This window comes from Toxoplasma gondii, chromosome XI (assembly GCF_000006565.2).
Source record: "Toxoplasma gondii ME49 chromosome XI, whole genome shotgun sequence".
In the NCBI taxonomy this organism is placed as follows: domain Eukaryota; phylum Apicomplexa; class Conoidasida; order Eucoccidiorida; family Sarcocystidae; genus Toxoplasma; species Toxoplasma gondii.
Genome location: NC_031479.1, coordinates 4916530 through 4941998, shown reverse-complemented (window position 1 = coordinate 4941998; position 25469 = coordinate 4916530). Strand labels below are relative to the sequence as shown.

Here is a 25469-nt window from a genome sequence, read left to right as displayed (position 1 = left end):
TCGAAGGCCGCCATAGCAGCACTGGATCGAGGAAGTCGTAGGGAAGGGACCTGGCTTCGGATTCTCATAGTTCAGTTTTCTTGGAGACGAGGACTCATTGCAATTGCGATTCTTCTGGTCCCTGATGACTGCAAGTCTACGTCGACGTTCAACTGAAGTGACCTGAACAAGTGAACTATAGTTGGGTGGGGCTGGTTTGAAAATAAAAGCTTCCTTGCGTAGAGGCACCCAGCGACCCCGCCGGAGTCAGTGTTGCACAGCTCTTCAGAAGTGCCGCACTCTCCTTCAAGCGCATGCCCTGACATTTCCTGAGTTTGCCAGGTTCCTTCGCACTCTAACGTTCCACACAACCACACTTTGTCTTGCGATCCTTTTAACACCGAGGGTTTCCGTGCCGCGTCAGGTTATCCTGATCAGCGTTGGCAGTTCATGACAACATCATCATGGCAACCTCTGGAAATTTTCTCACCTAAGGCAGATGCTTTCCTTACGTTTTGTCCTACGCGCGCGAACCGAGCAGTCACCCACCAATCGTTATGAACCCTGAAGGTCTTCAAAATCGCTAGCAGGGCCTAATGTGCACCCGCACCCCCACGCCTGCTCAGGCTGCACACTGCACACCTTCGCGTCCGTAAGTTAGGCTATCTACAGAAGTCATAAGTCTGATAAAAGTTCGGGGACCTGCTTTTGCTACTCTTACAAACAGGATGCCAACACCGGGGATGCGAAGGACAACTAGCGATTCTTGGGCAGGTGAGGTAAAATCTACCGCCGGCTGTTCGACTGTAACTGTTTCGTTCTGTGGAAATGCAGGCACCAGCACTCACGGAAATGAATCTGCTCTCGTCGAACGCATCCCAGATCCAATGCAGTATAGAAGAGTTTCCCAGCCGAGCTCGGGCGTTCAGCACACAAAGTTGATTTGCAGTTTCTGTTGCATCGAATGGCCCGTCCCGTGAAAACTGGTCTTTCCGGGGTAGTTTGGGTGAGGGGGAACTTCATTACACGTATAAGCATACTTCTGCATCGATCACAGAAGCATAATTAGCAATTCGCAGTTCGTCTCTTGGCATCTACAAGCAATGTCTCTTCGATGATGTCGTTCACAGAGAAGAACAGTCACCTAATGTGGCCCGCCCGCCTGTGGTATTCAAGCGAAAATGCTTTGAAGCGTGTGTCGAGCCACTCTGACGTCGTTGATACATGCACTGATGCATTTTCACAGAACCGGATCTCGTCGTCTTGTTGAAGGGAGGTTGCGTGCTCATTTCAAAGAGGAATTTCACCAAAAGGCAATCAGTTGTCCCCATTCACTAGTGGGCAATGCTGGATTCAAATAGCAAACGGTGTTTCAGGAAATCATGCTCCGTGCACGTAGTAGACTTGGACTGTGCTGCTATCTTCAGCGATCCCGACGAAAGACAGCCTGAATTTTCGCATCCGAACTGCGGTAATCGACGGGCCCAATCAAGCTCCGGATACAACTAGCAGCCACGTCGAACTCCAAGTAGCCGCACTAGCTGAGACTCGTCCTTCTCAAAGTTGAACGATATATGCCTCAGACAACGCCCCTAGAACTCTGCGTCGACGGCCCTGGAACCCAGAAGTGACTCTGTTTCATGCTCTCCCTCTGCACACAACACGTTCCGCAGCAATACATCCGGAAAACAACGTCGTCCAACCAAGGAACTGTCCATGCTATGGAATGTAACTCTTCGACACACTGCATCCTCCAGAAATGTGTACACAAATTCTCTGCGTGTAGATCAAAAACTGCTACACTTGAGTTGCTACATTTTCTCATCCGAGGGGAGACTGATTCCAAGACTGGCGAGTACTCAGATCTGAGCAAACTCTCCTGCTGAATCCACCTGCAAGAAATGGAGATTTTATGTTGAGCATAACGTCCCACCTGTTTTACACAGCTGCTCAAGAAACACTCGAACAAGGGAGCCTGTATTTGTGGACATGCTTACCGCCCCACCAGGAATGGTCCGGTGGCACTGCAACATCGCTAGGCCCTTCTACCTCTCTACCTCCGGAAGCTTCGACCGTAGGACGCTCAGTCGGGGGAAGTGGCCGTTTCCTGAAGAGGTATGTCATGTCAGAAAAACAGCAGACGTCCGAGAAGCCAATGAGCTCCATCACAGTCTGATTCCGCAGCAGACATTGTGATGCCCTTGGGTCTGTTGTAGCGTTGCCTTGATGGTCATTTGTATACCTGAGAGCTTTATCACCGCATCCACAGCTGCCTAGTCACGTGCAAATGCATTCATGCCTTGGCGGTCGCTCAGGACAGACATTATGAGGGCGTGTTCATCAAACTTCGCACGTTTGCACGGCATTCGAGACATCTCAGGGCAACTACCTCGCCCCCGCCCCCCATCATGTAAGCCAACGTCATCGTTGTAACCGAACACCAGATACATTAGCCAAAGATAAAAACAGCAGGTTTCCCAGATCTTCTGTCAAAAAGGAGGGTGTGCTCCTGCACTCTCACACAGAGGCGGTGACGGATGATGACTAGGAGAAAGGAAAACGCGGAGCATTTCCCGTTTCAGCGAAACAATATAGCATTGTGATGTCAGAGCGTTTAACGCCAAGTTCTCTACACTTGAATAGTTCAATGAACCGAGCACCGGAGAAGATCAATTGAGAGGAAGGAATCTTTGTAAGCGACATCCCATCCGTCTTCTGTTTTCGTGAACTAGCGCGCTGACTTTACCTGTAGTAGAATCCAACACAGGTTCCTACTAGAGCTAATATTATGAGCATTCCTAGGACGCTCCCGGCGATAAGTGCAGTGTTGCCACCTGTGAACACCACAGATACACAATTCTGTTCTTTAGTCTGGGAACTAGCGTCACAAACAGAAAATGTGACGTTTCTTCCGTCCAGAAGAATAGACCAGAATCTGGTTCTCAAAATGGCCCCATGGTGGCTTTGCACGCTTACCGCTGCCTTCTTTCTCCACAGTCTCGTCGCCTGACGTTCCGCCGCCTCCACCCTCTCCTGGTGTCGGCGGTAACACCACTGGAGGCTCTGGTTCAGGCACGGATGGCTCCGTGGGTGGCTCCACTACCGGAGGTTCTACAGGCGGTTCTACAGGCGGTTCCACCGGTGGTTCTACAGGCGGTTCCACTGGTGGTTCTACAGGCGGTTCTACTGGAGGTTCTACAGGCGGTTCTACAGGCGGTTTTACAGGAGGGATAATCTCTGGTTCGGTGCAGCACGCCTTTGAGGTTTGGTCGAACTGATTCCCAACGCATCTGAACGAGCAAACCAGAGGCAACAAGTGGCAGGGATCACAAGTTGCCACTCGCAATTATGAAAAGCTGATGATGGAGCATTACTGTAATAAGCCTTGACTGTGCACCCCAGGCAAGCATGCTAGTGGACACGCACATGAAGGTATATATCGCGACCCGAGTTTTCTTTTCCAATATTTGTTTTGTGGAAACACTGTGTTGAGGCCTCCCACGACAAGACTGTGGTAATACATGTTCTGCTAACTAGCAACGCAAAGCGATTCCCGGAGGGCTTGGAGTCAGAAGATCGTAATGCTGCAATGCATCCTAGCGTTACTCCTGACTACCCGAAGTTGCGCTGTTCCTACATTGGGCCAATCAAGACCGAATCTCCTGCTTACTCGGTCACCACCTGAACGCAGTTGTTACAAGGCCCCTCGATCGGAATAAAGGAAGCCGAGTCACACTGGGGAAGATTAACCTCTGTCGAAGAGCCTAGGGCTGTGTAAGCAACCGCACCAGTTATGGGAGCAAAGCAGTCTGGTACTTGGTCGAAGATAGCGCAAATTGTCTCGCCACTTTCCTTTTCTAGGTAAAAGTTCGCCCAGTTCGCGCCAAATCCACCTGACAGCATAGTATCATAGGAAGAACAAGCGCATAATCACGCAACAAATGCCCACCCTGGCTTCATGCACAAGATATACGCAGATTGGTGATTGATCTCGCGGTCCTTTGAAATCGGCAAACCGTTCGTCTTGACATGAGAAAGAGCTGAGCTCCTGTGACAGCATTGCACTGTCTCAGTATTGAGCTCCGACACGTTTCCTAAGGCAGAGACTGCCAGGAGCGTGAAAACATGTGTTGTCGGGCAGCACTGTATAAAGGCGGGAACTGTGCTATAGTCGGAGACCGGCATGCCCACCGAGCATAATATTCTATTGATTTTGTGTTGCAGCGCGTTGAAGCAAGTGAGTGTTCTAGAAACGGTTCTAACCTGATTTTGGACTGGACTGTTCATGCACTGGCCAAAAATCGTTCCAGTTCTTTTGGGCGGCTTCTGGGTAAGTGGTCGGGGCGTCGGATGCGACCAGGGGATTGGCGAAAACTCGCTTCCAGCACTCTTCTTTGTTTGTCGCTTGATCCGATTGTACTGAGGTTTTAGTGTCGAATGGCACGCACTGGCCATCCTCCCATTTGCCGAAGAGTGCGTCCTTGACAGCGTCGTTCGCTTCAGCCACGGACAGCAACAAACAGTGAACCACAATAGCTACAGCAGCCTCACGACTTGAGCATTTTGCCGTCGTAGCTAGCTCGTATGTTGCGTCGTACAGAACTGAGCTTGCCGAGCCAACTGTTACTCGCCTCAGCTGCTCAGGGTGTTGATTTCAGTAGGGTCCATCTGCGCTGACGATTGCACGTAGTGTCGCAGTTTCTTCATCCACACTTACGACAAGTCTTCTTCCATGGTTTGTTCTAGCGCCAGACTTCTTCAAAGAAGTACAGCTATAGCAGTTATCAGTGCCTGTCTGCAACAAGTACAAGACGCGTTGGCGACTACGATGCAAAACCGTGCGATCACGAATCTCTGCTACTTACGGCAAGCCGATTGCCATGCGTCCGGGTTGCCTTCGGCCACAAATGCAGATCCGTACACTAACGCTCTTGCACTGCTTTTTTCCTTCACGGGCTCGAAGCAGGCCCACGTCAAACCACTGGGCGTTCCGTTGACCGAGCAGTACTTTTCACCCTTCAGCAGCTGGGCACTGACAGAAAGAACATAGCACTTTCGTGATACTGCATCATAAACGAACGGGTACTTGTATGTGCTGGTGTAGTTTGTGCTCGGGTTGACGGCAATGGTCGAGTAGGCGTACAAGGCGCACCGACCAATCGCCGTTTTGGGCCCCGCCGCTGAACATAACAAATCAGGAGCCAGAATGATCGTCGGTCGGAGCCAACGTGGCACGCCATACTCCCGTCCTCTGCAATCACCAAAACAGTTGGTAGCACTGTGCCCCAGGCTGCAGCTGAAAAATAACAAATCCCGACATGTTCATCTCACGGATGACGGATGTCCCTCCCTGTCCATCTTCCTCAACGAGACGCTACAAATGGTTTTTTCTGAATTTGCTCCAGTACAGTGCGTGACACTCCAAGCAGATGATGCCGCTGAACTAAATCAACGACAACATGAAACCTCCCACCAGACTCACGGACTATGTCTGCTGATTGGATGCATACAACGGCCAGGGGACGAAAGATGGCTTCTACGCAAAAAATACGTGGAAAACGCTATTGTGTTCTTACTTCCGAGTCTCTCCTGCAAGAGAGAGTCATCAATAGGGGAAAACTTCTGGCCCGAGGTGTACACTTGTGGATTGTTGAAGCCGCCGGGCAATGGCTTCTTTGAGGCATCGTTGCTGGTAGGGGCGTCGTCGAGAAAATTGTTCGAGTATTCAGCCGGCTGATGCATTTGTATAGCTTTTCCGAAAACAGGGCACTTGCCCCCCACCTCCCGGTAACCTTCAGTGTCGCGACCGAGATCGACGAAAATTCCAGAACCTGTATGGCAGCGGACATTGATACTGTTTGATTTCTAGTGCCTTGGAATTTGAAGCATATCCTGAGTGCGCGGTCTGGAAATCTTGGTTGCATCGTCATTGGTTAATGACATCGCGTCGCAGCGAAAACGCTGTCACGATCGCTGCCTCGAATCGACAAAGTTCTGCACAGAGTTGGCACTAACCCTTCTTTCACAGTGTGTCAGCAGCTTTACGAATAACTTACGAAGATCCACCTCGTAACGATGCGCATAGATTTAGACGAGGGTATCCAGTAGCGCACTACCTTCATCTTGGACATTCCACACCGTCACAATCAGATGTACAAGGCAGCGTTTCACAAACGTGACTGCACACAACAGAATCGAGTGAACAGCAGCGCTTACCGTGAACCTGTGGAATGTTGAACCTTTTCATAAAGTCAGCAAAAGCAGTCGTCGTTGCCCATGGGTTCTGCTTCACGGCTTCGACAGAGCGTGCTTCCTGTTCACCAAAGGAGTTAGGCGCACTGAGTGTGGCGTCCAGCGGGAACTTCACCGCCGGAGTGCTGCGGGAAGAGAAGAGCAACTGGAGGTGGTGAGCTTTGGAAGACCTGATGACCGTGTTCTGCAGTTCCGGTGTAGCGAGGCACGACGTGAGTACGTCGCACAAGAGAAAAACAAGACCGGCGCGAAGCAGCCTCGAAAGATGCCGACATCTGGTCTCTTCCGCCCTAGCCAAGATACTTCGAGATTCTGTAGGCATGATGTCTCGGATGTCCCAAACGAAACCGAGTACTTTGCCAACCACTGGTTGTTCGGAAGGTCTTCGTAGACCGGGACAAGCCATCTCTGCAAACTACGGAACGGCTCTCAACAGCCGCGTCTCTGCAACTGATAGGAGACTTGATCAGTCGCAGATGGCGCAGATCATTTACCTTCGATGATTGCTGTGTTGAACTAGGATGGATGGCAGTGCTGACAGAGATGTGCCCCCCAAGATGGGCCTAAATGATTAACATGCGAGGGCCTTGGCCCCCGAAACCCACAAAAATCAAAAACCCTTGAATCCGTTCTTTTGACAAACTTCATCGGGTACGGACAGAGAACCTTGCAGCTTTTACCGCTGTTTTCAAATCGCAGACGTAAGACTCAGGCTCGCGATGGGCCACAGAGCATCATACCTGACATCGATAGGAGCAACGTCCTGTCAGATGGCTGAGTGACTGATGCAAGCAACTATGCCAATTAAGGGAAGCGACGTAGATTAAATAAAGGAAACGATTGTGGCAAGTCGTACAGCAACGTAAAAGGAGGCTGAAACAGACTCAACAGCATGCTAGCGACCAACACGAAGCGACAGCAGGAGAGCTGTGTAGAACGGGAGCTCACCAGCGCCACTGAAAACGCGACTAGCTGGCCGTGTGCTGAAGTAACAAACTCCCTTTCCCTCGCACCAGACTAAGAGTCGGGCGGTTACGCTTTTTATTCTTGATGTAGTTCACACCACACGAGACAGAACAGGGTACACTTTCTAAGGAAAGCTGGAGTGCATCTCGCTTCGGTGACCTGCGTAGCACTTTAGGGCGGAAACAATGCACATGGAGTGAGCTAGCCCGCCGGTATGTATGGCATGAAACCAATGGACCATAGAACGATTGGCCATATTAAAGAAAGCCACCCGTCGTTGCTAACATGTTCTCTGCGTAGGCGGTCCGGCTGTTGTCAAGGCATTCTTTTTCACGCAAATTTAGTATTCCAGCCGCTCCTTGTGGTCGCGTTGACACGCAGTAGTTTGAATCCTTTGCCTGTTGTGCTTGCTTTCCTGAACCCTCATTCCCTCTCTCACGTAAATCAATGTATAGGCTCATTCAGCAGTAACTACCTGTCCGGATCCGGCCACACATGATGCCCCTTTACCGACTTCTGTCGCCGGAACTGTTGTTAGCATGGAACCCCCATTTGGGCAAAGCTCAGCACCGGGCTGGCACATTATTTACACCGACAGGCAAAACACAACCTGCATTGACAAGGGATTTAGAGTCGGTTGAACCAGCCGTAATGAAGTGTTCTCTATGCGTATCTTCGTGTTTGAATAATCAGCGTCCTGCGCGTTACGTATTTTGCACCTAGAGGCGTGCGAAGCAGTTGCGGTAAAGATCTGTGGCACTAGTCAAAACGCAAGGCCACAGCGAATTTATACACCGGAAAGCAAGCTATACGGGAGAATGCGTAACTCGAACGGCTGTACGAGGGTGCAAATGACGCTGCGTAGTAGATCCAAGATGTATCGAGAACCTGCGTTGCACTGGTCGACTGCGCCGAAACACGACTTTTCATCTTCCCCCCCTGCACTTCCAGACGCAAAAGTTAAATCCTGTCTAGCAATTGGGGACCCAGCTCGAGACAAACAACCGTCAAATCTATGCTGTCGTCATCTGTCAGCAAATGCAACCAGGGACTCCATATCGAAAAAACAGGAACCTTTACCAGTTTAACCCGTTTTCCTTTCCCCTACTTCCCCGTGCCGCATTGACATTTCTACCATCTGTGTTTTCTTCGTTTGAGTGGCAGGAGTGCACGTTTCAAAAACATGATGCCGTTAGGCCCGGTGTGGAAACACTTAGTGGCTGTTTTTGTGTGGAGCTCAAGTAGAAAGAATCTTTTGATACGCTGGGTACTTGCCGCAAGTTGTTTCATTGGAAGTCTCAGCCTGAATCCGCCCGAAGAGTCCACATGTGTATTCGTTTTAGCAGGTTTTCTTAAAAGATGTTTCTGCCCACTGAACAGAAGTAAAGCCGACAAAACAATCCGACGTTCTCCCCTCTTTCCGTCGTGTGATCGCCGCTGCTACGTCTGTGTATGCATACAGGGCGACGTAGAGCGCGAGACAGAGCAGCGGGAGAGTTCCGAAAGAACAGGGAAAGAACTTCCCCTTACAAAAACCAATCACCAGTGTGTGAATGTAAGCAAGGACCGAAAATGTGCCAAAATGCCTCTTTCCGTTGGCACATCTTGCAAAGCAGACCACACGTCTTCGTCTGGAACCGCGCTAGTTTCCCTTTCGACGTGAAGTTGCCGGTGTGAGACACCTTTTGCGCCTCAGCGTGGGTCTTTCTCCGCAGCTGGCCCATCTCTCTTCTGCATACTTTCCTTCTTGCTTCTCCGAAAACGCCAGGTGAAGCCCGCTCCCTCCGCAACCACGCTACACACTCGAACCTCGATCCCGTGACATTAACGATTGATCTTCTTGCAGGTCCAGCGTGGTTTTGAGAACACTCAGTGTATCTACCAACCCCTCGTCCTGGGAGCAATTATCTCTCAGCAGCTCTGTTCGACTTCGGCACGCATCTGTCACGAGATAGACGCCTTTGCTTGTGGCTCGTTCGCAGGTTTCGCGGAGCCACCGGCTGTGGTGGGTCTCTTCTGAATTCCCAGCAGAGCGCGCCAGACTCCTCGAGCTTCACTGCCCGTTGTTCCTTGGTGCTGGAAAAGCAGAACACACGAAACGCGAAGAGACACAAATCATTTTAAACAGAGACGAAATCAGGAAACCCCACACTTGACGGAAGCCCCAGCGAGTCGTGGCGCAGGAGCGAAGCACTCCCGATATGAGAGCGTTTTAGCCGCTTCCCTGACAACATCATGAAAGAAACACACTCAGCAGCAACACACCCCGTGCGCCATCTGTGCCGTCTCTCGAAACGAAGGACGCATGAAACCACGACTGCGGCCGCGGAAAATCGCGGGTTGTCTTTTTCCAGATTAGCAAAAAGAGCAAACGCGGACAAGACTTCCGCAGAAGCGCTCGGTCGCGGTAACCAGCTGGCTTTTGAGAAGGGAACGAACTAACGACACGGACGATCCTCACACAGAGATAAAGCGCTTGTCATCAGACACTTCGAGTCTACGCGTCGTTTCTGGAACTTTCTACGCTTCAAATAGGACGTTACGAGAGTTTTATCACACATCCGAAGGCGTACGGCAGTGGAGCGAGAGGTATCAGAAGAGTTCGACTGCGTTGAAGACGGCGAGGGTCCAGGCCGGAGGCTCCTCGCTCCAGAGGCTCCTGGAGGCCCTGAGGCAGTCTGTACACTCGACGCAGCAGCGGGCGTGCGCTGGGTTTCTCGAGCCGTTTTCGCTGATCCTTTTCCGCGGCGGCGGACGGCGCTCTTTTCGTCTCTCCTCTCGACCTCGTTGCGGTCACCAGAAGCCTCGAGGTCCTAGCGATCCCATAAAGAGGAAGAACGCACGAGCGAAACAGAGCATGCAGCCACGAGACAAACAGATCGCTGTGATGCTGCGGAGCAGAGGAAATGGCACACCACTTCATCGGTAGTGAACTGCTATAACGATATGAAGAGATAATTGTGGGTCAAAAGGAGTATAGGAAGCGCTGCAAACCTTAACTGGCGATGCTCCGACTTAATTGTCGTACAAGTAGACAGCTAGCCATTGTGAGAAACTCACAAGCCAGCCCCCTTCCCGACCCCACAACCCCCACACGCTCTGTACAGCCTGGCAGTGAGACACTTTGGTGCACCTCTCGTATCTCAGAAGCTCTACCGGGGATGGATAGCCTTTTCGCAGGGCGGAAAGTTGTAATCACGTTTTCTACTTCCCCCAGAAGTTCTCGATTTCGATTTAGGATCGAGTGAGCACAAAGCCACAGAGACAGTAAGTCGTAGGGGAGGGGGGGGCACACCACGACGCGTCGCCTTCTCGTTCTCTCGGCATTTTGCTCTGGGCGTTTTGCGTCGGAGATTGGCAGTTTACTACTAGCTAGCAGGCAACCAGCGAAGAAAGCGAGAAATATGGAGGGGGTGTCTACAGAGCTACAGTCTTTTTCTCGAATCAGAGTGGACGAGTTCCGGGCGCTTGGTAGGAATAGCAGTTGAGCGACGCAGAGAACACAGACGAGTCGAGCAATCGACGGAACAGAGAGAGCGAAGCGCCACAGGAAGAAGCGAGGTGAACGGAGTGAGGAGACGCGACGGAGACGTCGCAGGAAAACTCACTTCCTCCTCCGAACCGCTCACAGCGAAGGTACGACGCCACATGGCCAGAGTGTACGGACACCCCTGAAAGAAACAGGAAAGATAAACACACAAACGGAACACCGGTGACCAGCCCCTTCGGGGGCAACGACATGAAAACACTCTAGAAAAACGGGAGAGCATAAAAAGCATACCTACATATATATGTATATACATATGTATACATATATATATATATATATATATATATATGCACGAAACGTATGTACAGTGAATGCACATTTATCGTTTATTTTGCGCATTCGAATGTGAGAAACGAATCGTACTCTGCGACAGAGCTCTACGATTCAGTGACAGTGCACAGGACACCAAGCTGCCCGGAACGACTACGTTCAGAAGTCGAGACCTAACGGCGAACGTCCTGGAAAGGATTGGAAAAAGGACAGGAAGCTCCCCGCTGTGTTTTTCTCCAGTCAAAAGAGTACATCCTTACGAGTGGAAGATGAAAAAACATCTGACTACAGACGCAGAGATATAGGGGGTCGCTCGTTTCACACTGCGGGAGAGGTCGACGCAGACTCGTGGAGACCACGAGGCCTGTGTCCGACCGTGAATACAGTCAAGTCGATACGCGTTTCTTTGTGTTAGAAGCGAACGGTCCCGTCCAAAGCATGCGTTAAAGACACAAAGACTACAGGGTGTGCATCGGCGTAAGAGCGTCTGCAGCTCTTTCTGCTGTTCTTTTCCAAACTTCCTCGGATACTCCGTCTCGACTTGCTTTGAGTGTGCCGACTAGCGGGTCTTCCTCAGAGACGACGAACGCTTGTTTTTGCCGCACTTACTTTCACGAAGGTTTTGACACCGTACTTTTCTCTCAGCGCGAGAACGAGGGAAGAGAGTGTCACCCCATCGTCTGCACAGAAATGAAGAAGGACGTGTGAACGCGCGAACTGCCTCATCAAAGTCGTCACAAGCCTGCGGCACCGCAGAGGGACTTGTCGCTTGTTCTTGTTTGACGAGTGGCGAGTTTCTCTCTAAGCAACTGTAAAAGCGTTTCGCAGGAAACTTTATCGCAAACGGTGCTCTCGCTGCAGAAGGTCGCCAACCTCACTCGCCAGGGTCGCGTGCCGCTCCCCTCGTCTCTCGATTGCAGAGAATGAAGAACAGAAAACGAGCGAACGCATCAACAAGAAAGCACACCACATCCGACAGAGAGATGTCTGCCGGCGCGACAACGCCGCTCCCCTGCCAGACGCGCGATCGTAGAAAACGGAGAAAAGCAAAGAAAAAGGGCCAGACAGAAAGAGAGAAACACGAACCACCCCCATCCCCATCCCCCCGCTCCCCCGCGCGCGGCTGCTTGTCTCTGAAGAGCGAGGACGGAGCGCCCTTCCAATGGGGGGTCCGAGAAACATGTTCCTTCTCCACAGGTGCCGAAAGAGAAGAGGAAAGCCAGAAAAGGACACGAGCAAGAGAGAAGACGCAGCACTGGGAGAGACACTGCAGTCTGTGACACAAAGCTTTCGCGAAATGCGCCTTCGGATCTCACCATCGACGACAGTCTCGAGTTCCTCCGAGCCCGGTGGAGCCGCGTGCGATTCAAACGCTGTGCCGTCTTTGAGAGCTTGCAAGAAGTTGACGTAGAGTGGATCTGAGGAGAGAAGGGCCAGAAGAAGAAAAGGACCGTACACAGGAAGAAGACAGCTAAGGAAGAACTGCAAGGAAAGCAAAGCTGCACAGGCAAGACGAGACGGAGAGACAGTGAAGAAGGGAGACCTTTGACGCAGACAGCGGAAAAGCGACACAGGAGACAGCGCGAGACACGAACCCGACAGGGGTGAGAGGAGAAGAGCAAAGAACAAGAGAAAGAAGAGAGACGCGAGACTGCGAATGAGAAAGTCAAGTCAGAAGACGCCAGAACAACCGCGCTTTGCAGACGAAGAACAGAGGAGGCGAAGGAAGGAAAGTGCAGCTGAAGCGAGGAGAGAAGAACAAGGCGAGAGAGGAAAGGAGAAAAAAAAAGAAACGCCCCCTCAACTGAAGACAGGAAAATAGAAACGAGAAGGGCGACAGGCGGAGAAAAACTAGGGAAAAGGGAGAACCAGAAAAGAGAAGAGGGACACTAGCTGAAGATCGGAGAGAGGAATAACGGCTGATTCGTCTCGCATGCGACGAGCGACTGGGATACGCGAGAACAGAAGCACGAGAAGGAACAGGAATCCGGAGAGGCGCAGGAGGAGAAAACGGCACACGCGAAAGAGAAGAACCGGAGACAAAACGGACGAGATGCCTACCCTTTGCAAGGCTCCCTTCACGACGGTCAGGCCCTGTTTTTCGCGGAACCTTCTGGTAGGGCGCGAGGCGCGCCACGGCCTTGAAAGTATTGTGGCGTTCATCGACAAACACCTTTCCCTGGAAACGAAAAAAAGTGAAAACGCGCGAGACAAGCACAGGCGAAAAGTACACCTGATGCACTCGCCAATCGAGTCCAGATAGCGACTGTCCTGCCTCGAGCGCCGAGCCGGAGGAGCCCGAGGAACGCGCAAGAGCAGACACGCACCCCTGGAGAGAGAGAGAAGTCGTGAGCGAGGAGAAACATGGAGACAGAAGGAAACGAGACGAAGGAAGAAAAAGCGAAGAACGCGTCGAGGAAAGAAGAAAAGGGTACAAACACAAGAAGGCGAGAAGAGAAGAGAAAAAAGGAAAACTCCCGCAACTGAAGGGAGAGAGAAAAGGGCATCCAAAAAGGGCAGGTCGAGGCGAACGAGAAGGGAGGGTGAGGAAAGCGAGAAAGAAAGAGACTTCTTCTTAAGTCGGACTCACGTGGAAACTCTTGATGAAGTCGTCCGCGTCCTCTTCAGTTGAAAAGTTGACGTACCAGGTGCTGTTCCGACTGGGGACATCCGATTTCCTGAGGGAAAACCAAAAGCGTTTTCTTTTCTTTCTCCATTTCTCTCCTCTAACATCGCCAACCACGCTTCCACAGTGTACACAAAAACGGTGAATTCTGGAACCAGCACTGCGTGTCTCTTCTGTCTCCCATGTATGCATTGCCTTCCTTCGTTTCGACTTCTTCGCCGTTGCCCCCATCCCCTATTTTTCTTCGTCTCCGTCTGCTGAAACGTGATCTCCTTCGTCTATTTCATCTGTTTCTTCTCTTCTCTTTGCGCTTCCGTTGTTCCCTCCAGTACTTCCTGTCCGTTTCTTCTCCTGCGTCGTCTCCTTCTTCCTGCGTTCTTCCCCTCCACTCGGTGTTCTCTACTCGTTTGGCCTACGCAATACGCAAACGACCGTGCTTTCTCTGTTGACTTGTCTCTTCCTCGCCGTCTTTTCCTTATCCCCCTCTTCTGCACCTCGTCTGTTTCCTCCGCTTCTCCCTGTCCTTCTCTTCCTTCTTGTTTCATCATCATACGCTTCTGTTCCTTCCTCTTCTGCGTGTCATTCTTCCCTCCGTCTTCTTCTTCAATCGCTTCGGTTCTCCCTTGCGAGGAAAGATGTCTCTCGTACTGTTGGCGGCCAGGGACGAAGCGCGTCCACGACATTTTCCCCTGGAGGGGTGCCGCGACGAGTTCGAGGAGATCTTCCTCGCGCGCGGAGGGCGGGAGCAGCCGTACGACGACTGGAGAAAAAGGAGACATATGCCGCGGTGCGCGGTGGCGAAGGAGAGGACGAAGACGCCCAGAGAAAACGCGAGAAAGGCGTGGAGGCACATCCACACACCACCACAGAGAACAGAAGGGCCGCACACCACAGAGACCGCGACGCATGCAGCGGAAAAAACAAACAACACACAGGGACAGGCGTGTGACGCAGCGAGAGAGGAAGAGACGCAGAAGGAACGACCAAGAGGGAAAGACTCTCTTGGTCTTGAAATGGAGTGACAGTGCAAAGGGAAGCCGCGGCGATGAAGGAGGAAAGCCTCGCAGAACCGCATGCGAGAGGGAAAGGAAACGGACAGTGTGCTCATCAGGTCGGAGAAGAAAGGAGAGACGGCAAAGAAGGCAGTGACACGGGAGACAGACTGCTGGAGAAGACGGAAATGTCTTCCCTCCCTCTCTCTTTCTCTGTCTCTTTGTGTTTCTCTCTGTCTCTCTGTCTCTCTCTGTGTTTCTCTCTGTCTCTCGCTCCGGCATTGCTCTCACCCTTGGTCTTCGTCTTGGCCTTGTAGGCTTGGGTCGTCGCTTGCACATTCTCGGAGGTTGTGTCTTCACTCGGCTTCCCTCCCTTCGCGTCGTTCTCTCCAGTGTCTCCTCTGTCTCGTGTCTCGCTCCCTCTGGCTTCCTCTTGCTTCGGGCAGCCTCCTCGGTCCGACGCGCCGTCTCCTCCGCGCTCCGCCGACGTCGCCGGTATGTCTCGACCGCGGCTTAAGTTCGACGGCTTCTGCTCTCTCGCTTCTCTGCCTCCGCGAAAGATCTGTGGCGCCCTAGGCTCTCTCTCCCCCCGCCGGCCGCCAGACGCCGCGTCTGCTCCGAGGCCAGCTGGCGAGTTCCGTGAAGGCGCCTGGTTCGAGACTCCTAGCTTGTCTCCGCCGCGAGAGTCTCCTCGGCTGCACACCCCGCGAGACGCGCGGCCATCTTCTCCCGGTCGCGCAGAAGACGCCGCACCCGCAGAAACGGATGAGAGAACGGACGAAGGCTGCTGGCCCCGGTGCTGAGAGGGAGACGAAGAAGAAAAAGCAGAAGACGAAGAAGAAGAGAGAGCAGAAGACGACGAAGAGGTAGAAGACGACGCAGAAGAGGAAGAGGAAGAAGATGCAGAGAGACTCGAGCGCGAGGTGGAGGGAGGTCGAGCGGGCGTCGCTGTGTTTTTGTCTCGCGCAGCACTGCCTGCAGCGTACGAGGGAGAAGTCGACTTGACAGGGATGAGCAGCTGCTTGGTTAAAATCATTCCTGGAACAAAGGAACGCCGCGGAGCGACTCCCGTCGCAGAGGAAGATCCTCCGGAAGCGAACTCTGGCCTCTCGCCTCGTGGGCGGCTCGTCGGCGCTTCTCGAGGAGGCATGCTGGAAAGAGGCGACGGCACGAAGAGACAGGAGGGAAGTAGAAGAGCCACTGAGGCAGGAAGGTCGAAGCTGCGCGAGAGAGCCGGGGAACAACCTGTGGATCAAGAGAGGAGGAGACACTCCGAGGAAGAGAGACAGGGTCAGGAAGGGGAGGCGGGAGACAGGGAGGGCTTGTGGTCGGCGACTGAAGGGAGAAGGAAGAGAAAGGGAGGACAGTGGGCATCGCAAAACACGAAGAATACGCGCGAAACAACAGAACTGCTGTCAGCTGGCGTCGAGAGCTCTTCCCTCCTTGACTTCCGCGGCAAAGGACCTCCTTCTCTGAGGCGGGATGCCAGCCTGCGTGCCGATGACTCAGCAAGCAACCGATGCTGACGACGAGGGAAGGCGAACCGGACGCGCTGTGATTGCCTTCCGTCCGAGTGAGGAAGTCCTGCAATGGACGGAGAGGATTCAAAGGAAAGAAACGCCTCTCCACCTCTTTCCCGGTCGTTGGGGAGACAAGACAGCCTCTGTGTCGGACGCGACGAAGGCGAGGCAGAAAAGCAAGACGTTTCCGCAGCGTACTCTTCGCGGTCGTTTTTTTGCCAGTTTCCTCGCGTCTGCTAGTTTTCGCAGAACCTTCCTCGCGGCTACTCTGTGAACAGCTGGAAACTTGCATGCACAGCGAGAAGACACCACGCACAGCGCAAAACCAGAGTTGCGAGTGTCGCCTTGCGGTGCGGCGGCGACGCCCTTGCTCAAAGGAAACGCGACACCGTGGCGTTTCGCGGACAAACGTCGCTCCTCTGTTTTTCCCAAGCAAATCCAGTTTTTTCGCGGCTTCTTGACGGTCCAGAAAATCCGGAGACGGCGCTGTGCTCAGCGCGGTGGGTCGCGAAGCACAACGCCCGGGTGTGAGCACTTTGAGGCGTCGTGAGGCTTCCGCTGAAAGGCTCTGCGGGTCCTGGCGCCTCCTCTCAATTTCACCGTTGACCCAGTCTCTCAAAGCCTTTTTCACAGGCTCTACTTCAATAGTTTCACATGCCTTCCACCTGCACTTAAACGGCTGCAGCAACCCTGTAGGTATATATATATATATTGGTTGAGACATTTAAGTCTCTAGGCTACTGAATGCAACTTCGTTCAAGGAATACAGACCACCGCGTCCTCCAGGAGTGCTGTGGACTATCACCTCACTAGACTGCGAAATGCCAGGATTTTATGTCGGGTGATGCAACTATCGAAAATGCAGTATTGAATACGCGATTCAAATGACACAGGGAAGAACTGTGGGTTCGTTTCAACGGCAAGGACGAAGAACCTGATAGTTCGTGCATCATCAACGGAGTCACATGCAGCAGCCTAGCCATTACAGTGTCTGTGTGTACTCGATTTGAGTTCTGCAGTTCTCGATCGCAAGACATGCGCACCGCGTTTCTCCTCTCTGCACAGGAGCGCTTCATTTGCATGCGTTCCCCGTTTTCGTGACGTGATGTTCAGGAAAAACCTGTGTGAACCGGCCACAGTGATCCTTGACCAGATCCGTTTTTTCCGGTTCTCTTCGAGGCGGGAAGGTCGAAGGCCCCCAGGGAGGTGCGAGTGCATTTCCTCGTCTGCCGAGGCTCTTTCTGCGTCTCGTGGATTCACACCTCCAGCTGCGTATGACTTGTTTGAAATGCTGCTGCTTCTGCGGTGCCTCTGTAGATACACATTAGTTGCGAGAGGCACATGGGTCCTTCGTCCTATCTGCAGGTACGAGAATGTGTGGCGAGTCTTCGTCGCGAAAGAGTCGAAATCCCCCGCAAGGCTCTCTTCAGCAAAGGCCTTTTTTCATGCTTCAGACCCCACAAAACCGACGCTGTCTGTCGCGAGATCTGCAAACGCAAGTCGGCACATGCAGATGCCTGTAAGCCTGTGTTATGCACATGCGACTCTTGTGTACACGGCGGTTTCAAGCATGTAGCAGAGAACTCTCTCTTCTCTGGGTATGGAGGCGGACGCACATGCGAAGACGCTTTATTTGTGTGCACACTTGCATGGGGATTCAAGTGCTCGTCACGGCGAGCCTCTCACCTTTTTTTGTGTTGCATCGTGATTCGCGTCGATACGCAGGACGGCAATCTACACACTGCCAGTTTAATTTCAGATGCGGACTGCAGGAAAGCCGAAAAGACGCTTCGTTTCCAATCCACGAGTGGAAAACGACTTTCTCCCCATGCAGAGGCCGCCTTCCCCGAAAGGGTTTCGACTCGCCACCCATGCCTCTCGCAGTGCACACACACCGCAGGCAGGCCGTCCTCTCCGCTGCATGTAAACAGGTTGGCCTCTACTACATCTTTATTTGAATGCGATTGTCACAATCTCACCTGCGTAGACACACTAGCGAACCGGAGGGAAGCGATCAAAAGTCGACGCAACTCACTAGCGTCGACGCACTCGTGATTATTATGCGAGGAATCATTGAAGACACACGTAATATTTGTCTGTTAATTGTGGGCGCAGCTTTTTGCGGGTGTGGAGACCTGCACATGCAGGTGAGTTAGCGAAACCTGTTTCCTCAGCTTTCTTTCTGGGAGAGTAGGAAAGACTTTCTTCCGCGGACATCCACGAACCTCTGTGCCCTCTGTAGACTCCTCCTCATACCCGACGCGCATCGCGGGGGTGTGGGGGGGGAGGGGAGGGAAGAGGAAGCGTGCGAGTGAGGCGACTCTAACTTTTTGCCTCCCAGAAAACAGTTTTTAAATGCAGTGAAAACTTGAGAAGAGTCTTCCAGTGCGTTGGACGTCTGCAGAGAGACTTCCGACTGTCGCGCCATGCTCAGACGACGCGGAGGTGAACATACTCCCGCACACCAGACACTCAAAGCTTGACACGCACCAAGAAGAAAACGCCACACAGTCCAACGTCCCAGATACACAAAGTCAAGACGTCATACCTGTCCATACAAAACAAATACAAACATATTTATTTCAATAGATTCACAGAAATATAAACATTCCGAGGAAAGCCGAGGGCTTCAATATCCGCCGAAAAGTCCCGGGATCGTCTTCTGCTACTTTGTCTTCGCTTTTTGAACGGGCTGCTCTGGCGCCTCATTATGGATATATACTTCTATAAACACACATAGATATACATTTGCATATATATATATATATATATGTATGTATATACATTTATATGTGTTTCATGTATATTTATATACATTTTATATACATTTATGTATAAAAAATTGATATAGAGATGTGGAGAACAGTCGAGTGTTATCGTCCAGTTCTGAAGGTGGGTTTCTGTTAATTTCCTTCCGCTTTGGAAAGAGCTTTGTGGCGCCTTCTCAGACACAAAAATGCACATCTCTGTTTGCGTATATACGTTCATGTAAGTATACAGGCCAAGACAAGCCGCGTGTCTACTTTGAGTCCTGAACGTCGTTTTCCGTCACTTTGCCTTCGCTTTCGGGGCCTTTTTGCCGCCTTTGCCTTTCGGGGTCGGCGCCGCTTTCTTCGGTGCTTGGTACTTCTGCGCCCAGGCGCTTGTGTAGCCGACGAGATGCGACAGACGCACGCAGTGTGTGTTCCCGCAGTTCATCTCGCACTGTTTATTGCCGACCTGAAAACAACGAACATTCGGCAGACATAAAACACGGAAAAACATGTGGAAAAACAGGCATACATATACATATGCAAGTATATATATATATGTATATGTATATGTATATATATATATATATGTCAACCTATGTCGACACCGATACGCAAATACATATATACGTATATACGTATAATATGTGTGCCCGACTTCTTATGTGGCAGACATGGAGAGAGAGACGGAAGGATAGATCTATTCTATCTCTTCCTACGCACAAACACGCAAAATCATGTACATATATATATATATATATATGTATATGTATGCGCGTGTATGTGTATGTATGCGTTTAACTGGGTGTATTGGAGGAAGATGGCGTCTCTGGGTTGGGGAGAAAGGAGAGAAGGACAAGCTGGCACTGCAGGGACTGTCCCTGCACTCTCTGTCTGCTTCGCGCGCGGCAAGTCTCGCGCAAGAGTTTTCACAGTCCTCCCAGTCTGCGAGTGTCTGCGTTCGTCTGGAACCCTAAACTGTTTTCATGAACTCTTCCCCTTCCGACTTGTTTGAGGAGTTTGAGCGAAGCGTCGTCGGCGAAGAGGAAGGCGAGGACGCGACAGACGTAAGTGGAAGTTGGGCTGGGATTGTTCGGTTTCTGAATCAGCAAGACAGGAAGGCCTTGCTGCTGAGAAATGTCGCCATGCCACTGCACGCAGGGTGCGCTCGGAGAAGGATCGCCCAGAATTGGATCTTCTGTGAAGTTCACAGACCTACAGCAGAAAAGGAAAGGACGCAGCCAGACACAAAGGAGAGACAACTGGGCACAAGACCGCTGTGGAGAAAGAGGCAAAACGCCAAGGAAATACGGACGCACAGGGACACAGACGACGCCAAACAGACGCTGACAGAGAAAAAGACTGATACAGAAATGGAGACAGATATATGGAACACCAATAACAGATACACATACAGACATATATACAGAAATACCTATCTCCCTACACATACATATACATATTCATATACACATACACATATATATATACATATATGCATGGATATATATGGATACAGATGGATACAGATGTAGATAGACAGAGACAGATATTAAAGATGTACGTAGACAGACATGGACAGAGAGACATAGACAGATCCACGCACAGAGCTGGATGGACATAGATAGATAGCAGAGGCAGCGAAACAGATGAAGAGATAGACACATATAGTTAAACAGACAGGTAAAAAAAGATACAGATGGAGAGCGAACGCAAAAACCTCGAGACCAGTCGAGAGAGCAAAGGGAACTCGAAAAGCGCAAAGTGGAGAGTCCGGAACTTTCGACGCGTCTCATAGCGTACAGAAACGCGTCCGCGTCTTCAGAGACTTTCTGAGAATACTGGGGACGAAACGACACGGACGCGTTTTTTCGAAATGCATTTGGAAGATCTTTGATTTCGGAAAAGACCTCTACATGCGTTTGCGCGTTTTACTCTTCAGAGACGCGCAGAACCACGTGGATGCATTTCCACGGCTATATACCCACGTACATACACGTATATGGATATATATATATATATATATGGATATATATATATATATATTTATTTATTTATGTATATTTATGTAAGCATATTCGCATGAGCACAGATTTAAAACGTGAGAAAACGGTACAAACACACATGAGTAGAGGAAATGGGGATAAGTGCATGCATTTCTCTCCACATATCTCTGTAGGGAGGTGTATGGGTGGATGGGCTTCGCCTGCATGCGCGTGGGCGGGTGGGGCGGCTACCTGGCGATGGTTTCGAACATTTGCATGACTTGTTCTCTGCTCCAGATTTTCGCAGCTCTCTGTTGCACATGGCCGATCCACCTTTTCGCGAGGAGCTGCACCTGCGTATCGTTCGGCGGTTGGTAGTCGCCGCCGGATTTCTCCGCATCTCCAGCGTCGCTGCTCTCCCAGCTCTCTTCGCTGCTCGAGCTCGACACCGTTTTCGAAGAAGCCGAGCGCGAACTCCGGTGTGTCTGACTGGCTTCACTGCCCATGCCGAAGGGCATAGAGCCGCAACAACTCCGAAACAGCCGCGCCATCGCGCGAAGGAGAAGAGAGAAGAGAAGAAGAGAATAAGGGAGAGGAGAGAAAAGAGAGAACAAGAAGAGAGGAAAGAAGGGAGAAGAGGAGAAAAGAGTAAGAAAAGAAGAAGCGAATACGAAGGAACACCCGCAGGTGGAGAAGAAAGAAGGGAAGACAAGAGATAGAGTGGAGAGGAGACAGGGTGGATTGTAAGGGGGTGGACTGTAAGGGATACGAGACAGCCGTGTGAGGAGAGGATGCCAGAGAAAGGAACAGAAATCACAGAAGAGCGAGGGAGAAGTAAGCTAGTGAAGCTCCTTGGTTTTAGGATGGATGACCTCGAGTATAGCAGAAGGAGAGAGAACAGTAGCGACGCCGACAGGAGTGCCGCGCATAAATGAAGAAGCTGGACTGCGTCGAAGCGAGCAATCGAGAAGAGGGTGCCGCCCGGCGGGGGACGCAGCAGAGAGAGAGAAGAGGAAAGAGAAGCGTAGCGGAGGAGCAGCTCTCCCGAAAACGACAGACAAGTGGAGAGAGAGAAACCAGGACTGGGAGAGGAAGCTGAACTGAGGTGCTACCGACACAGCCGAGAGCGGAGACCGCCAGAGCGAAGGGAGACCGGCAAAGACGAATCAAGAAAACAATTGATCAGGCCAAAACGTATAAAGACAAGAAAGCAGAGACGGCAACGTGTAAGGCATGCGCTCGAGAGACACCCGAGAGTTCTATAGAAGAGGGGAAGCGGCCTCGCAAACGGAACGCAGAGAGGGGAAGCAGAGGGTGGAACACAATTGGCGACTGCGCGAGAGAGACTGGAAAGAAGCGGCGAGGGGGGGAGACGAGGAAATCTCGCTCGCCTGAGCGCATGTGGAAGGCGAAGCAAGCGAAAAGGTCCCGGCTGCTTGTGGCGAGTGAGCTTCGCGAGGAGGCTCCGACGAGAGAGTAAAGAGAAAGGAGAAGGATGGCGCGTTTCGAAGGCAGAACGTCGAAGAAATCGTCTTCAGATGCAAAGAGATGTTTGCATACACCGCGTTCGCGCCAGCGTTGCGTCAGTGGGAGTTCACCGGACATACTTCGATGTCTCTACAGAATTCGGAGCAACTTCCGTCAAAACCTCCGACAAATTCTCAACAAAGCGCCGCAGAGAGCCCAGAGGATTCTCGGCTCTGGATCGAGAAAAACGCTGCTTTGGGGTGTACATACACCTTAAGTCGCACCGGTATCCCGCGCGAGTCACTCGTCGTCCGGTTTGCGGGTCTCGAACCCACGGCTTGTTTGACAAATTGCTGCGGTCGCAAAGGAACCGGAAAAAACGCAGGCAAAAAAAGAGAGGCGAATCCCTTGGTGCCGGGAGAAAAGTTCGCGTTGATTTGAAAGTGACTCTTCACCAGGGACTTGTCAAAACCAGAAGCAGGTTAGGCTCTCGAGTGACCGAGCGCGAGGGCAGCGGGACGTTTGCGGGAAAAGGGGCGAGAAGACGGGCGCCTTCCGGCGAACAAATGCACGTCTAGATGCCAAGAGCACGGCGAAAGTCAAGGAAATGAAAAGGCTTCCACGAATTCAAGGAAATCATCACACTCCGAGAACGCAGACTCCACGTTATCCAACTAGCTATCGAGCGCGGCCGCGTATTATCCGCCACATGCCTCTCCGTGTCGTCTTTTCGCGCGAAGGCAGTGGCAGTTCTTCTGTAAAAGATGGCATGGCTCCGACAGAGAGAGCCTTGGTGTGAAGACGATAAAGTTGAGGGCGCGCAGAGCCAGTTTTTATGCCAGAGAAGGGGAAAATGTCGCACGGTCGCGGACCCCTGTCGCCCCTCCCAGTCTCGGCGGCATTCAACCGTTCGTCTCGTTCGCTACCACAAGTAACGCGGAATGAAGTCGTCTTCCAGAAAGGCGTTTCCACTTAGCTTCTGGATACTCTTCTTCGCAGCAGTTTTCCCGCGTCTCGGAAGTGCGTTTCTCTCGATGAAAGCGCCTCTCCAGGCTCGCGGACTCGCTCCGGCCGCGAAAGAGCGAAACTGCACTGTGTCAAAACCTGGGGAACTCGACGATTGGTCCGCAGGCACAGCCCACCCCCCGGGTGAACATTTCGTCGATCGTGGGAGAATAGCTGTGAATAGTAAGGGAGCAGTACTGAATACCATGGCAATAGGAACCGATTTGTGAATCAGAATGAATCTTAGGTGACTAACAGTGAATAATGGGAGGCTGTGAATGTGGGTACTAGTTGAAACGAGAGAACTCAGATTCTCCAGTTACGCAGGAAAGGAGCTTTGCTACACATCTGACACAGACAGCGCATACGGACGGCACAGAAGACGAATATGCCTCCGGGTTTCTCAGTAAACTCAGCGTCCGAAGAAGTGCCAGTGGAAAGCTGGTAAACACTGAGCGCGTCTCAACGTAGCAGAAAGGCTCCGCGGTTGTAAATCGCTCGTGGAACCGGGACAATAGACCGAACCAGACCTTTGAAATTTGCGAAGAGCAAGGCGCGCGTTGATCTGCAACTCTCTGTTTTGACCACGGCCTCTCCCCTGGTCTAAAAACGTCAAATAAAAGCCAGCGGGGAGCGCCCCATGTTGATGGTCGAGAGGTTTCGTCTTTCGTGATACTCGTTTTCCCAGAAGGAAGTCGAGACCATCGCACCCTCGACGTTTTCGCTTTTTCGCAGTTCCATCTGAACGTGCTGGTGGCTGTGAGGGAATGACGCGTGAGAGAAACTTTCGAATCGAGCGCACTCGAGAAAGACTCCAGACGTCGTCGTTTTGGGGAATGGTGGACTCGTAGACAAAAGCAGGCATATGAGGCTACCGGTGAAAGGGACTCTCGAGGTCTTCCAAGTCGAGCATCAGCGAATCTCTCGTCACTTCTCTGCACTCTGTGTGTCTGGCAACAAGGGAGAGACGTACACAAAAAGGAAATGCTTTCGCGTTTTCAGAGCGACTCTGCATGCGTATGGCGGAACTCAAGAGACCTTTGTGGCTGCCTGGAGTACGCAGATCCCTCAGTGAGAAAGGAGAATCAACTTTGTCGCCGGTAAATCCAGTTGAACAAAGTGCTCCTGAGAACAGCGCGGCGCAACTGGAAAGAACAAGTGAACTGATGACTACTGTTCAGATCCCGAGCTTTTTATTCGACGGCGTTTCCGATCAACCTTCTGTCCTCTGCGCCGACCATTAGCCATGGAGTGCCTGGCTCTTCACAGTCTCCACATAGACGCTGCGAGGAACGGTTTCTCTCTGAACAGTCTCTCTAAGAGGTCCGGGCGGAAGGCATTCTCTCAGGAGAAAGCCACTGACAAGAGAAAACAACATCCATCGTGTGGAGAGCAAGGCGGCCTGTGAACAGATGTAGACAGGTCGAACGCGGAGTGTCGCCTATTTTCGAGTAGCAAGCAGTGGAGGCGAGGCCAAGAGAGAAAACAACAAGAGTCTCCACTCTTCGCAACAGAGCGCTTGCTTTTCTGCCGTCAACGCAGTCGACGTATAAGCAGTCGACGTATAAAACGCAGGAGCGATTTTCCTCCCGTAGGCGCCCGGACCGTCACTGAGGCGGAAGCCCCTGCGTGGGTGACTGAAATCCGCCAATTCGAGGCTCTTCGCCAGGCCCACTGGTGCGGTGATTGCCCGAGACTGAGAAAATTCGCACGGCGACTCAGGCTGAGCGGCCCTTTCATTCCAGAAATCCAGCGATGCGCCTAGACGCCTAGACGCGTGCAGACTCAATTCTTTGTCTCGTTTCCTCAAACACAGCTCCGGAACTGTGCAGTGTCTCTAGCTCGCAGCTCAACATCCGAAGCAAGCCCCGGTAAAACAACAACAGCTTCCTCGTCTCGAGAGGCGCTCTGTTCGTGGTGAGCACAGAAACCTTAAAACATATCTACTTTTCGGCGACCGTGCACCGCCGAGAGCGTCCGGTTTCGGGAGCCTCTTTCCCGCCAGGCTTTTCTACGGAAGGCGGATTCGCTTCCATTCGAGAAAGCTCTTTTACCGCTTCTGCCTTCTGCTCTCGCAAAAACGGGTCGATGCCGCCGACCTTGAGAA

The 25469-nt window shown here is 51.9% G+C and overlaps 5 protein-coding genes across 5 annotated transcripts; 1 reads left to right on the top strand and 4 right to left on the bottom strand.

Moving 5' to 3' along the window:
- Positions 1-1179: 1179 nt before the first annotated feature.
- Positions 1180-6553, bottom strand: TGME49_315730 (apical membrane antigen 1 protein; the record flags this gene model as incomplete). Its single annotated transcript, XM_018782883.1, has 9 exons — positions 1180-1630; positions 1977-2086; positions 2726-2813; positions 2956-3269; positions 3650-3872; positions 4243-4476; positions 4845-5159; positions 5556-5810; positions 6196-6553. 9 exons carry the CDS (start codon positions 6551-6553, stop codon positions 1572-1574), a joined length of 1956 nt encoding a protein of 651 aa, XP_018635311.1. The 3' UTR covers positions 1180-1571.
- Positions 6554-9141: 2588 nt separating this feature from the next.
- TGME49_315720 (Smg-4/UPF3 family protein) lies at positions 9142-15785 on the bottom strand (the record flags this gene model as incomplete). Its single annotated transcript, XM_018782882.1, has 9 exons — positions 9142-9273; positions 9771-10010; positions 10806-10868; positions 11627-11697; positions 12334-12435; positions 13079-13196; positions 13608-13695; positions 14292-14403; positions 14927-15785. The coding sequence occupies 9 exons, from the start codon at positions 15783-15785 to the stop codon at positions 9142-9144; spliced, it is 1785 nt and encodes a 594-aa protein (XP_018635312.1).
- Positions 15786-16533: 748 nt separating this feature from the next.
- TGME49_315715 (hypothetical protein) lies at positions 16534-18210 on the top strand (the record flags this gene model as incomplete). The annotated part of the gene is made up of 2 exons (XM_018782881.1): positions 16534-17520; positions 17881-18210. The coding sequence occupies exons 1-2, from the start codon at positions 17497-17499 to the stop codon at positions 18208-18210; spliced, it is 354 nt and encodes a 117-aa protein (XP_018635313.1). The 5' UTR covers positions 16534-17496.
- Positions 18211-18225: 15 nt separating this feature from the next.
- Positions 18226-23170, bottom strand: TGME49_315710 (hypothetical protein; the record flags this gene model as incomplete). Its single annotated transcript, XM_002364708.2, has 4 exons — positions 21143-23170; positions 19913-20120; positions 19208-19374; positions 18226-18337 (listed from the first exon to the last, which is right to left on the bottom strand). Exons 1-4 carry the CDS (start codon positions 21439-21441, stop codon positions 18226-18228), a joined length of 786 nt encoding a protein of 261 aa, XP_002364749.1. The 5' UTR covers positions 21442-23170.
- On the bottom strand, positions 23158-25410 carry TGME49_315705 (hypothetical protein). Its single transcript, XM_018782880.1, has 2 exons — positions 23893-25410; positions 23158-23536 (listed from the first exon to the last, which is right to left on the bottom strand). Exons 1-2 carry the CDS (start codon positions 24225-24227, stop codon positions 23455-23457), a joined length of 417 nt encoding a protein of 138 aa, XP_018635314.1. The 5' UTR covers positions 24228-25410; the 3' UTR covers positions 23158-23454.
- Between the last annotated feature and the right edge of the window lie 59 nt (positions 25411-25469).